The sequence below is a fragment of the Ipomoea nil genome, unplaced genomic scaffold (genome assembly GCF_001879475.1).
Source record: "Ipomoea nil cultivar Tokyo-kokei standard unplaced genomic scaffold, Asagao_1.1 scaffold2159, whole genome shotgun sequence".
Lineage (NCBI taxonomy): Eukaryota > Viridiplantae > Streptophyta > Magnoliopsida > Solanales > Convolvulaceae > Ipomoea > Ipomoea nil.
The window spans coordinates 3961829-3975847 of record NW_017618587.1 but is presented as its reverse complement, the minus strand read 5'-3'; the positions used below and the strand labels follow the sequence as shown (position 1 = coordinate 3975847).

Genomic DNA, 14019 nt, shown 5'->3' with positions numbered 1-14019 from the left:
ATGAAGTACTCCATAGGTACGCCGCCGTTTGAAACCTACGGCATCGCCGATACCGGCAGTGACGTCACCTGGACTCAGTGCGAACCATGCACTGATTGCTTCCCGCAAAGCTTGCCGGTGTTTGATCCGAAGCACAGCAAATCGTACAAGACGGCCTCGTGTGACTCAGATGCCTGTGCCCTTGTCGGCTCTAGCGCCGGCGAATGTTCCAACCGAAACGTTTGCCAGTACCAGTTAACCTACGGCGACAATTCTCAAAGTGTCGGTGACGTGGCGACTGATACTCTCACCATCGGCGATTCCTCGTTTAAGAACGTGGTGTTCGGGTGCGGCCACCAAAATAGCGTTACTTTTTCCGGCAACGTCTCCGGCATTGTCGGTCTCGGAAACTCCAACATCTCGATCGTTAAACAATTGGATAAAGATGTCGGCGGAAAATTCGCTTACTGTCTGTCTTCTCAGCCTGATTCCAAAAGCCATATAAGTTTCGGCAAAGACGCCATTGTTAAGGGTACTGGTGCCGTTTCAACTCCCTTCGACATAAATCCTGAGCAATCTACATTTTACTATCTCTCCTTAGAAAGCATCAGCGTCGGCGACCAAAGCTTCCCATTGAAGCAATCTGTCTCTTCTAACGTTGGTGGTCGGCGCGCCGGCATTAAAAAAACCTCGGCCAATGGCAACATTATCATTGATTCAGGAACCACGCTGACAATGGTCCCGTCCGACACGTTCGAAAGTTTAAAATCGGAGTTGACGAAACAGATCCCGAAAACTCCGATAGACGATCCTCAAGGCCAATTCGGTCTATGCTACTCGACTAGTGACAAAATTGAGGTGCCAAAAATCGTTGCACATTTCTCCGGCACCGATTTAGAGTTGTCACCTCGAGGATCATTTCTTGAAGTAGAAGAAGGTATATCTTGTTTCACTATAATTCCAGGTAGTATCTCCATCTTCGGCAACCTGTCCGAGGTAGATTACCTTGTTGGATATGATTTAAAGGCATAGACGGTCACCTTCAAACCTACTGATTGCTCCAAATATTAATTAAGCTCTAATCTAGCTCGGCAGCCTCGGCTAGTTTGATCTATTTAGCATTGTTTCAGTTTACATTTTAATACCTATAGTGTTTTGGACGGTAATCCTTAATTATACAAGTTTTATAACATCATTTTAATTGAGATTAATGCTATATTATTGTATTGATGTTGTAAAATTAACCCATAATGGAAAAAAAAAAAAATTATTCTAGTCAATGAATTTTGCTATGTAAATTTTATGATTTGTAGGCTTTTAAATTTTATTACATATATAGTTTATAAGTTTATACAGATCAGATTATATATAACAGACTTTATATAATCTAATATGTAGTTCATGTAATATATATTAATTATACAATTATATTAATTCATAATTAGATAAAGTAATATTAATCACATTAACTAATATTTTTAAACATATATAATTGATTATTTTAATTATATATAAATTGTGTGTGTATAATGTTTGTCAAAAAGTTATATATGAAAAAAAAAAAATACAAAATGAAACTAACCAGTATTGTTTGAAGAATTCGTTATAATATGGATGAGTTAACCTTGAGGTTAGAGTTTGAAATTTGTACTTTAAGAAAAATTTTGCATATTAAAATTAAAATTTAAAAATTTAGGAGGTGATGTGTTATATAAGCCAATCCGTGGGTTACATGGGTTAGTCCATGTAACTCATGGATTAAACGGACCAAGCAGAGAATATATAACACTAACTCAACATGTCTTAAAACTGATTAAACATATCGAGGCCTTCTCAATAAGTTTGAATTGCCTGTTTTGATAACTCTATATATATATATAAATTATTGAATCAACCATAATGGCCTTATGAATGTCGTTACAAATTACAAAACCTAGTATATATGGAACGAATTCACTAAATGAGATTGAATTTATTCCCTCTTTTAAATAATCAATTTAGAAATTGTTAAATGATATGGATGCTTGCACAAGAAGTAGTTAGCCACAAGTAGTAGTTAGTTGGTTATTTTCATAACCTCTTTTCCCTCCTTCATCTTTCAGCCATCTTCCATATGTATATGAGCAATGTAACAGTAGCAACTGAACAAATTTTTCCAGTTTTACTTCTTCATCTTCTTAATACTCTTAAGATCTCTTTCTCTTCTGTTATTCATGTTTATTAACATGGTATCAGAGCTCTAAGAAATGGCTTGGCGATCAACAACACATGGATCATCACAGATCTTCCTCCCAACAAAGAGCCAATAGGATGCAGGTGGGTCTATAAGACTAAACTTAAGGCTGATGGAACCATTGAAAGACACAAGGCTAGGCTGGTGGCAAAGGGGTACACTCAAACACATGGACTAGATTACTTAGACACTTTTAGTCCTGTTGCAAAGATCACAACCATCAGAATGCTTCTAGCTGTTGCTGCTATTAAGGGTTGGGCTTTGCATCAATTAGATGTTAACAATGCCTTCCTACATGGAGAATTAAATGAAGAAGTCTTTATGAAACTGCCCCCCTGGTCTCATTTCAAACAAACCTGGTCAAGTTTGCAAGTTAGTTAAGTCCTTGTATGGTCTTAAACAAGCAAGCAGGCAGTGGAACATCAAGCTGACTCATGAGCTGGTGGGAATGGGGTTCAAACAAGCAGTTTCTGATCCTTCCTTGTTTACTAGAGGACAAGATGATGATTTTGTGGCTTTACTTGTTTATGTTGATGATGTGGTGCTTGCCAGTCCTAATTTAAACCAGGTGGTACAAATCAAGGAACATTTGGATCAAGTGTTTCACATTAAGGACTTAGGCCCTTTAAGGTTTTTTCTGGGATTAGAAGTTGCAAGAAGTAGCAAAGGCATCTCAATGACTCAAAGAAAGTATGCTATAGAATTGCTTGAAGAAACAAATTTTCTGGAATGCAAACCTGCTTGTACACCCATGGTTACCTCAATTAAATACAGTAGATCAAATGGCAATACTATTCAAGATGCTACTCAATACAGAAAACTAGTGAGAAAATTGCTATATCTCACTATAACTAGACCTGATATTAGATATGCTGTTCAACAACTATCTCAATTTTTGGACTGCCCCACTGATGTACATATGCAGGCAGCACATAGGGTCTTAAGGTATATCAAATCTGCCCCAGGACAAGGCTTGTTCTTCTCAGCAAAATCCTCTTTACAAATCAAAGGCTTCACTGATTCAGACTGGGCTGCATGTCCAGACACCAGGAAGTCTGTCACTGGTTTCTGCATCTTCCTTGGCAGCACCTTGGTGTCTTGGAAGTCCAAAAAGCAAGTAACAATTTCAAGAAGTTCATCTTAAGCAGAGTACAGAGCTCTTGCCACAGCAGCATGTGAGATCCAATGGTTGATCTATCTATTGCAGGACTTGAAGATAGATGAAAATCTTGCAGCTATGTTGTATTGTGATAGTAAATCTACTATTGCAATAGCTGAAAACCCTGATTTTCATGAAAGAACAAAGCATATTGAGATTGATTGCCATCTAGTAAGGGAGAAGATACAAAAAGGAGTTCTAAGGCTTCTACATGTTACCACCGCAAATCAGCTTGCAGATGTGTTTACCAAGCCACATACAGCAGCCACTTTTCATGGTCTGATCTCCAAGCTGTGTCTACATGATTTGTATACTCCAGCTTGCGGGGGGTGTTAAATGATATGGATGCTTGCACAAGAAGTAGTTAGCTACAAGTAGTAGTTAGTTGGTTATTTTCATAACCTCTTTTCCCTCCTTCATCTTTCACCCATCTTCCATATGTATATGAGCAATGTAACAGTAGCAACTGAACAAGATTTTCCAGTTTTACTTCTTCATCTTCTTAATACTCTTAAGATCTCTTTCTCTTATGTTATTCATGTTTATCAACAGAAATAAATACTCAATTAAATTGTGAGACTTTCTATAAAATGGTTCAATTTCTTTTTTTTTGAAAGTCAAAAACTCAAAATATATTATGCATGAAAGAGCGAATACAATCGTTATATGAACTCAGATGAGAGAGCCCAACTGAGAGCCAGCTGCCCTAGGCAAAGCGTGACAAATCGACGGTAGAATTGGTAGAATCCAAAATATTTAATACAAGAAATCATATCATATATATAAAAAATATATATATGAAGATAATGAGTTAATATTTAGATATAATTTTTAAAACTCCGTATCATGTTTTATAATTGGAAATTAGTTAAAGCTCAACAGGAAAATAATAGAAAATATTCTAAATTGACAATTAGTTTAATTGCCTAGATTTTTTTCCAAATTCTGGCATGAATGTCCATATATAAATTGGACAGAGTTGTATGATCTGATTTGTGTTATTCCACCATAATCCATCTTCATTCTTCTTCAGTTGGCCTGGCGATGTCGTCTAAATCCATGGATTTAATTGTAGTTTTGACATCTGTTTTAGCTTTGCTATTTGCTCAAACCATTAATGGCGTCACTGTTGAGCTCATACACCCTAACTCTCCTTCAAACCCTAATCGCAACCAGTTTGATTGGATCCGGCAGGCGTATAACAACACTCGATCACGCGCCGCCTTCATCCACAGTCGCCTCCTCGGAGTCGACGATTCTTCCAAATTCAAGACCGATATGATCCCCAACGGGGGAGGATACATCATGAAGTACTCCGTCGGTACACCGCCGTTTGAAACCTACGGCATCGCCGATACCGGCAGTGACGTTACGTGGACTCAGTGCCAACCTTGCACCGATTGCTTCCCGCAAACCCCGCCCATATTTGATCCCAAGAATAGCAATTCATACAAAACGACACCGTGCGATTCGGATGCCTGTTCTATCTTCGGCTCTATCTGTTCCGACCAAAAAGTTTGCCAGTACGACATCACCTACGGCGACCAGTCCCATACCGCCGGCGATGTGGCTACCGATACACTAACCATCGGCGACGGCTCCTTCACGGACGTCATGTTCGGTTGCGGCCACAATAATTCCGGCTTCCCCGACGTCAGCTCCGGCATTTTCGGTCTCGGCTACTCCAACGTGTCGTTCGTCAAGAAGTTGAGAAACCAAATCGACGGAAAATTCGCTTATTGCCTGTCTCCTCAGCCTGATTCCAAAAGCTATATAAGTTTCGGAACAGACGCCATAGTTACCGGTGCCGATGCAGTTTCAACTCCCTTCGCTGTAAGCCTTGACAAAACTATATTTTACTGGCTCTCCTTAGAAAGCATGAGCGCCGGAGACAAAAACTTCCCGGTCAAGCAATCTTCCACTTCCGACACCAGTGATCAGACCGGCAACGTTATCATTGATTCAGGAACCATGCTGACAGTCATCCCGACCGATATGTTCAATAGTCTGAAATCGGAACTAACGAAACAGATCCCGGCTACTCCCATAGATGATCCTCAAGGCGAATTCGGGCTATGCTACTCGACAAGTGATAAATTTGAGGCGCCAAAAATTGTTGCACATTTTTCCGGCGCTGATGTATCGTTGTCATCTCGGGGAATATTCCAACAAGCAGGAGAAGGTATCTCTTGTTTGACAATAGTTCCAGATCAACACCTCAATATATTTATCTTTGGCAACTTGTCCGAAGTAGATTACCTTGTTGGATATGATTTGAAAGCCAAGACAGTCACCTTCAAGCCTGCTGATTGCTCCAAATTTTAAGCTTCTATCTAGGGTAATTTTTGCTATTTAGCATTTCAGTTTGCATTTTAATTTTCGTTGTGTTTTGGACTGTAGCTGTCAATTCAATAAGTTTTATAACATCTATTGTTTTACTCTCCAAAAAAAAATTGAAATTTGCTATATAATTGAGTTACAATTGTAGTGTTGATTTTTGACTCCCAATTAATGTGCAGGCTCTTCACAACCCGGTTGGGTTATTAGAGTTGGACCGATCATGATTGATTAGCATGTATTGTACATGACTTATTTATGAACTGGTTTGTAATGATTTTGTAGTTGATTAAAACGACTATATTGAGTCATCTAGGTCCATTGTCCTCAAATTTATTTATTTTTTGTTCAAAAAGGAGAGATAAACCAGGGTGGAGACACTGCTACGAAATATAACTACAATGTCCTCTTGGCTGATCTCTACGCCATGACCTCGCCCCATTCATGTCTTCCCACATCAGATCCTCATCCAAATGAGGCATGTTGTCCAGGCATTGCCCTCCCAGAGCATGCGTTATGTCCCATCAAATTCATTTAAATTCTATCCAATATAATAACATAAGAATTGTAAAATAAAAAACATTTTAGTATTATTTTTCAAATAATTTCAATAATAAGAAAAATAATCTCTCAAATATAAGAATAAGTTGTCTTAAAAAATTCATATTTACAAAACCCGAAGTTCTTTATAAGTTCCGAGAATGTACATTCGGCTTCTAATCGCATACGTTTTCCTTGCTTCACATGCATGATTTGATTGTGCTTATATGTGTACGTCGAATGTCAACATGTCCTCAGTTTGTCCATATGTCGACCCTTATTTTTGAGTGAAGAACCAACCCGCCAACATTATCCGAAAATATGTATTGTATAAATCTTGCTTTATAACCATAATTAAGTAAATTAGACTATGTGACCCATAATTAACCGATTTAAATTAAGAATGTCAATAAATTGCTCATTTTGAGAGATGAATTTGTAACACTTACATCCACTTCACAACATTTTGGCAGCGCAGCTCGCATGGATAGCTGAATTGGTCATAGGGGTGAAGTTTGAAAACAATGACGTAAGATCGAGTTTCACTCACTCACCCGCACACTTTTAGACTTTATAGCATTTATGCAGAAACGAAATAATATAGTTTCCTAAGGGATTCAACCTTTTGAGAAACGCAAAATATAATTTCATTTTTGACTTATTTGTATTGCCATATTGATTTGCACGAAGTAAAACCTTTAAAAAACAACATTCTCAAACATATATCACTCTTACTATCTAGAGCTAATTAAAATTTTGAAAAGTAAGAATCACTAAATCAATGCGGTATAATCACCGTGACGGTAAATATGTTACCGTGAATATTGTTATGAGGCTAATAAGTGACAATAGTATTTTCTTTGTGTTTCAGTCCAGTATATTGAATGTATCATCCCAAGCTGAAGGGAGCATCTACTTATACAAGGGTGCTAACGGTAACAACATGAGACATAAATGGGGAGCTAAGCCTTTAATTCTCTCTCATCAATGGTGGCTTCAATGGCAATAAAGGTGACATCTATTGAAATTCTGCCCGTTGGAGTTTTGTTCGTTGGGTTTCCATGTGGTGCCGGGTCAGATGCCTACTTATGCTCCGGGTCGGGTGTCAGCCTTATTATCCTGTCACACCGCAAATACATTTCTTCTATATAACTGAAGATATTATTCCAATATAAACTTTATAGCATTTATGCAGAAATGTAATAATGTAGTTTCTCCAGGGAATAATTGACAACAGTTTGACAACACAAAATATAATTTCATTTCTGACTTATTTGTATTGCCATATTGATTTGCACGAAGTAAAACCTTTAAAAAAGACAATATTCTCAAACATATATCACTCTTACTAGCTAGAGCTAATTAAATTTCTGAAAAATAAGAATCACTTAATCAATGCGATATAATCACCGCAATTACATTTCTTTTATAATTGAAGATATTACGCCAATATAAACTTTATAGCATTATATGCAATAATAGCATTTATATGCAATAATGTAGTTTCGATGGGGATTCAACCTTTGAGGAATAATAACATTTTGACAGCACATTTGTGTGAAAGAACGAATAATATAGTTAGGCGGAGTATTTCAACTAGGGCTGTCAATGCAGGTTGGCCCGCTCCATTATGCCCTTCCCACTGCAGACTTTTTTTGTGGCCGAACCTCGAAGCCTGCAAACTAAGATTATACAACCCTACCTCATGCGGGCTCGCGGGCCTAACTTTAAAAATAAATAAAAATTTTAAACCTCAAGGTCTTAACCCGCCTCACCGCGGGGTGGTTTAGGGTTGGCCCACGGGCTTTAGTTGACACTCGTCATTTTAACTAACTTAGGTTAGCGAGCCAAACTGAGAGCCAGGTGCCCTAGTCAAAGAGTGGCAAATTGTGGGTAGAATTGGTGGAATCCAAAATATTTAATACAAGAAATCATATATGAAGATAATGAGGTAATATTTAGATACAATTTTTAATATTCCATGTCATGTTTTATAATTGAAAATTAGTTAAAGTTGAACAGGAAAATAGAAAATATTGTAAATTGACAATTAGTTTAATTGCCGACGACATTGTTTTCCAAATTCTTGCATGAATGTCCATATATAAATTGGACAGAGTTGTAAGTAATCATCTTCAATTCATTCTTCTTCAGCGCCCCTGGCAATGTCGTCTAAATCCATGGATTTAATTGTGGTTTTGACGTTGTCTGTTTTTGCTTTGCTATCTGTTCAAACCATTAATGGCGTCACTGTTGAGCTCATACACCCTAACTCTCCTTCAAACCCTTATCGCAACCCTACCAACAATCAGTTCGATTGGATCCGGCAGGAATATGACAACACTCGATCACGCGCCGCCTTCATCCACAGTCGCCTCAGAGACGACAATCCTTCCAAATTCAAGACCGAAATGATGCCCTACGGGGGAGGATACTTCATGAAGTACTCCATTGGTACACCGCCGTTTGAAACCTACGCCATCGCCGATACCGGCAGTGACGTCACCTGGACTCAGTGCCAGCCTTGCACCGGTTGCTTCCCGGAAATCTCACCCATATTTTCTCCGGCGAATAGCAATTCGTACCAGACGACGCTGTGCAATTCGGATACCTGTTCTATCTTCGGCTCTATCTGTTCAGACCAAAAAATCTGCCAGTACTACCTCACCTTAGGCGACGAGTCCCATACCGGCGGCGAGGTGGCTACCGATACACTAACCATCGGCGACGGCTCCTTCACGAACGTAATTTTCGGGTGCGGCGACAATAATGTCTTCTTCCCCAACGTTACCTCCGGCGTTGTCGGTCTCGGCTACTCCAGCGTGTCGATCGTCAAGCAGTTGGGTAACAAAATCCGCGGAAAATTCGCTTATTGCCTGTCTCCTCAGCCTGATTCCAAAAGCTATATATGTTTCGGAACAGACGCCATAGTTTCCGGTCCCGATGCAGTTTCAACTCCCATCGCCGTAAGCCTCGACAAAACTACATATTACTGGCTCTCCTTAGAAAGCATAAGCGCCGGCGACAAAAACTTCCCGGTCAAGCAATCTTCCACTTCCGACACCAGTGGTCAGACCGGCAACGTTATCATTGATTCAGGAACCACGCTGACAATCATCCCGGCCGATGTGTTCGATAGTCTGAAATCGGAACTGATGAAACAGATCCCGGCAACTCCCGTAGATGATCCTCGAGGCTCATTCGGGCTATGCTACTCGACAAGTGATAAATTTAAGGTGCCAAAAGTTATTGCACATTTCTCTGGTGGCGCCGATGTAGCGTTGTCACCTCCGGGATTATTCCAACAAGTAGATGAAGGTATTTTTTGTTTGGCAATAATTCCAGATCAAGATCTCGGTATATTCATCTTCGGCATCATGTCCGAGGTAGATTACTTTGTTGGATATGATTTGAAAGCCAAGAGAGTCACCTTCAAGCAATCAAGCCTGCAGATTGCTCCAAATTTTAAACTTCGTTCTATCGGCTAAGCTAGTTTTTGCTATTTAGCATTTTATTTTGGACTGTAAGTAGCTGTCAATTCAATAAGGCCCGTTTGGTTCACGGAAAATATTTGAGTGGAAATAAAATTAAAATTCAATGGAAAAGAAATTAACAGGAAGATTAATTACATTTTTTGGTTGGTGAAAAATAAATTAATAGGAATATCGATTCCATTGTTTGGTTGAGTTTGGAATTGTAAGGAATAATAATGAGTATAAAGACAACCAGGGCCTGTTCTGAGCATGTCTAACATGAGCAACCGCACAGGGCCCCCAATTTTTGGGGCCCCATATTTTTTTTTATGTATATATATTATACAGAATTTTAGACTAAGTGCATTGAGACTCATGCTGGCACTCCTGATCAGAGAATCATGCATGGAGATTACTGCTCATATTGAACAATTTGATGAGAGTGTTGATGAAACTTCATTATCACCAGAATAATCTTTTATGGTTCATTTTTTTTTTATACATGAGCAACATGGAGTATATGAAGGAACTTTAGGTTTTTTTGTGTAGTTGTAACAAGTTACAATCGATGGCTACTATATATAGATTTGAAGTCTTGTTGCATTTGTTTAATTAGAAGCACCTTTTAAGAGAGATGAACATTTTGGTGATATTGATGGAAATGAATTATATATTGAGCTAAAATTGTTTAAAGAGATTTTATTGAAAGAAAAGATAGGGGCAGTGAGTATATTGAATTCATTGAAACAGATGGGTTGTTTTCCAAATGCTACTATTGCATATCGAATATTATTGACTATCTCAATTACTGTTGTCTCTGCATAAAAGAGTTTTTCAAAGTTGAAATTGTTGAAATCTTACTTACGATCAAGTATGTTGCAAGAGAGATTTGATCAATTGCACGGCACGTGTCAAATGAGCTTTTGGAAGGAGTACACTGTACACTTGATATCAAAAGTTTGGTAGATAATTTTGCGTCTAAATGTGCACGGCGCATGTCACTTTTTAAATGAAATTTTAGATGTATTTTTTTTATACAATATTTATATTTTGATACAACTTTTTGAATAACTATATAAATTACTTATAAAATGGCTCAAATTAATAGGGCCCCAATTTTTATTGGAACGGCTCTGAAGACAACTATACTTCTACATAATAATAACAACAACATTAATAATGGTAATTAATAAAAGTTTGCATAATTGTCCTACTTATTTTCCATGAAAAAAATATTTTTCATGAAAAACAAAATATCAAGGGAGACCATGAAAATGTTTTTCATCTTAACCTCTGGGGGCACTTTAGCTCCTCTTACCTCACCAAAAAATAAATGAAAAATATTTTATATGAACCAAACAAATTAATAGAAAATTTAGTTTTCCTCAAATTTAAAGAAAATTTTTCCATGAGCCAAACATACCCTAAGTTTTATAACATCTATATATAATTTTAATTAATAAGGATAATATGCCCGCATGGGTAGCTCAACTGGTCATAGATGTGAAACAAATAATGACCAGGGATTGAGTCTCACCAGCGACAGTGTATTCCTTTGGAATAATTAATAAGAATAATATAGCGTTGGACCGATCTTGGTTTGTGATGATTTTGTACTACTAGACTAAAGTGAGTAAGTGACTAGATTGTGTCATATATATAGGTCCATTATCCCATCAAATTCATTTAAATTTTATCCAATATTAACATACGAATTATAAAAGGAAAAAAAAAAACTATTTCAGTATTATTTTTCAATAATAGTAATATCATACGTGTTACTTTAATTAGATAAAATATCAAATATTTACTAATAAGAAATTAAAACCAATCCCCTTAAAAAGTAACAATCTGTTATTATATTTAGTAATAGTTATGCTTTGGAAATAGTAATTATTTAGGTAACACTAATCAAGTTGATAAAATTTTAAATTTTAATTCGTGATAAGAATAGCTTATTGATCGGTACAAATTATTTTTGTACAATTTAACTTTTAAAATACTAATAAAAAAATTGACGTTCAAGTTGATGGCTCCAGTTAGTGGGTCCTAGCAGGCTATCGCCGTCGGCAATATTATCATCTACTCGGGGGCCGAATCGACACTCCCTCCGCTTGATTTCTACAAGAGTTTGAAGTTAGAGGGAATGGGTTTGATTTTGAAGATTTTATATTTTAATGTGTGATGCAAAATATAATTCTATTTCTAACTTATTTGTATTGCCATATACTAAAAAAGAAACAATATTCTCAAACATATGTCTTTCTTACTAGCTAGAGATAATTAAATTTCTAAAAGGTAAGAATCACAGAATCAATATGGTATAATCACCACAATTACATTTCTTCTACAATTGAAGATATTATCCCAATTTAAACTTTATATATGGTATAATCACCACAATTACATTTCTTCTATGATTGAAGACATTATCCCAATTTAAACTTTATAGCATTTATCCAGAAATGCAATAACCTAGTTTCTCCAGGGATTCAACCTTTAACAACACAAAATATAATTTCATTTTTGACTTATTGTATTGTCATATTACTTATTCATATATATTTTTTCAAACTACTGAAGCTTAACGAGTCAATCTGAAAAATGGAGGGTCACTTCGTGCCGTTTGACCACAAAATCTTAGCATATTGCCATTTTTTTTTTTGGTAGAAACGGCATATTGCCATATTGATTTGCACAAAGTAAGACTTTTAAAAAAGAGAATATTCTAAATTAAACATATATCACTCTTACTAATTAGAGCTAATTAAAATTTTGAAAGGTAAGAATCACTAAATCAATGGGATATAATCACAGCAATTACATTTTTCTTCTATAATGGAAGATATTATCCAAATTTAAACTTTATAGCATTTGTGCAGAAAAATGCAGTACTGTAGTTTCTCCGATCCCCTATAAATGGTGAGCAGTGTTAGAGGATTCCATTATATTCCATCTCCTTAGCTTCCTCCTCAACAGTAAAAATGGCGTCCAAAATATTCATGATCTTCGGTGTTTTTGCTATGCTATTTGCAGAAATCAATGGCATTACCCTTGATCTTATCCACCCTGACTCTCCTAAAAACCCCTTCCGCCACCCTTCCCAGTCACGGTTCGAATATATCCGCCATGCCTTCCGCCAGTCTCAGTCGAGAGCGGCGTATATCAATCATCGCATTAACGGCGATTTCTCGGCAAAGTTCAAGACCGTCGTGAAGCCCGCTCCGGGAGGGTACGTCATGAAGTATTCCATCGGAACGCCGCCGTTTGAAACGTACGGGATTGCGGATACCGGCAGTGATATTACGTGGACCCAGTGCAAACCATGCACAAGTTGCTTCGACCAATCTCTGCCGTTGTTTGATCCCAAGGACAGCAGCTCTTACGCATTGGTGTCGTGTGATTCCGACACGTGTAGCTCCTCACAGAGCTTCGGTTGTGGGACCGACGATGAATGCCAGTACGAGGTGACGTACGGCGACCAGTCGTCGACGGTCGGGGATTTGGCTATCGACACTCTCACCTTAGGTAACACGTCCTTCAAGAGCGTTTTGTTCGGTTGCGGCCACGAAAACTCCGGCACGTTCAGCTCCGACACCTCCGGCATCGTCGGCCTCGGCGGCGACGGCGCCACCTCCATCATTTACCAGTTGGACAAGAAAATCGGCGGCAAATTCGCCTACTGCTTATCCCCGGATGCGAATTCCACTAGCCACATAAGTTTCGGCCCTGACGCCGTGGTTCGTGGCACTGGCGCCGTTTCCACGCCGTTAATCAAAAAAGCCGAGCAGGCTACCTTTTACTGGCTCAACTTGGAACGCCTCTCCGTCGGCGGCAAATCCTTAACGGTCAAATCTCCGTCGGTTTCAATCAGCGGCCGGCGAGCTGGAGGCATCAAACAGGCTAGCGTTGAAGGCAATATCATCATTGACTCCGGAACGACACTTACTTATCTCCCGTCGGATTTATACACGAGCTTCGAATCTGCTGTTAAAGACGCAATCTCCGCCACGCCGGTGAGTGATTCATCAGGCCTATTCCCGTTGTGCTACTCATCTGACAGTCTTGAGGTGCCGACAATTATTGCACATTTCACCGGTGCCGACGTGGAGTTGTCGCCGAAAGGCACTTTCGTTGAAGTGGAAGAAGGATTGGTCTGTTTGACCCTCATCCCGAACACGAATCTTGGTGCTGATTTAGCCATCTTCGGCAACCTGTCGGAGACAGACTACATCGTCGCTTACGACTTGGTGGCCAAGACTGTTACCTTTAAACCTTCTGATTGCTCTAAGTTTTAA

At 38.3% G+C, this 14019-nt stretch overlaps 4 protein-coding genes across 4 annotated transcripts; all 4 read left to right on the top strand.

Moving 5' to 3' along the window:
- On the top strand, positions 1 to 1011 carry LOC109149227 (aspartic proteinase CDR1-like). Its single transcript, XM_019296887.1, has one exon. It carries the CDS (start codon positions 1 to 3, stop codon positions 1009 to 1011), a length of 1011 nt encoding a protein of 336 aa, XP_019152432.1.
- A 3404-nt stretch (positions 1012 to 4415) lies between these two features.
- On the top strand, positions 4416 to 5696 carry LOC109149226 (aspartic proteinase CDR1-like). The gene has a single exon (XM_019296886.1). The coding sequence runs from the start codon at positions 4416 to 4418 to the stop codon at positions 5694 to 5696; it is 1281 nt and encodes a 426-aa protein (XP_019152431.1).
- Positions 5697 to 8413: 2717 nt separating this feature from the next.
- Positions 8414 to 9736, top strand: LOC109149225 (aspartic proteinase CDR1-like). The gene has a single exon (XM_019296885.1). It carries the CDS (start codon positions 8414 to 8416, stop codon positions 9734 to 9736), a length of 1323 nt encoding a protein of 440 aa, XP_019152430.1.
- A 3224-nt stretch (positions 9737 to 12960) lies between these two features.
- Positions 12961 to 14019, top strand: LOC109149224 (aspartic proteinase CDR1-like). Its single transcript, XM_019296884.1, has one exon. The coding sequence runs from the start codon at positions 12961 to 12963 to the stop codon at positions 14017 to 14019; it is 1059 nt and encodes a 352-aa protein (XP_019152429.1).

What these genes read in the sequence shown, in the direction of transcription:
- LOC109149227 (XM_019296887.1), top strand. Translation starts at nt 1, where the DNA reads ATGAAGTACTCCATAGGTACGCCGCCGTTTGAAACCTACGGCATCGCC.
- LOC109149226 (XM_019296886.1), top strand. Translation starts at nt 4,416, where the DNA reads ATGTCGTCTAAATCCATGGATTTAATTGTAGTTTTGACATCTGTTTTA.
- LOC109149225 (XM_019296885.1), top strand. Translation starts at nt 8,414, where the DNA reads ATGTCGTCTAAATCCATGGATTTAATTGTGGTTTTGACGTTGTCTGTT.
- LOC109149224 (XM_019296884.1), top strand. Translation starts at nt 12,961, where the DNA reads ATGAAGTATTCCATCGGAACGCCGCCGTTTGAAACGTACGGGATTGCG.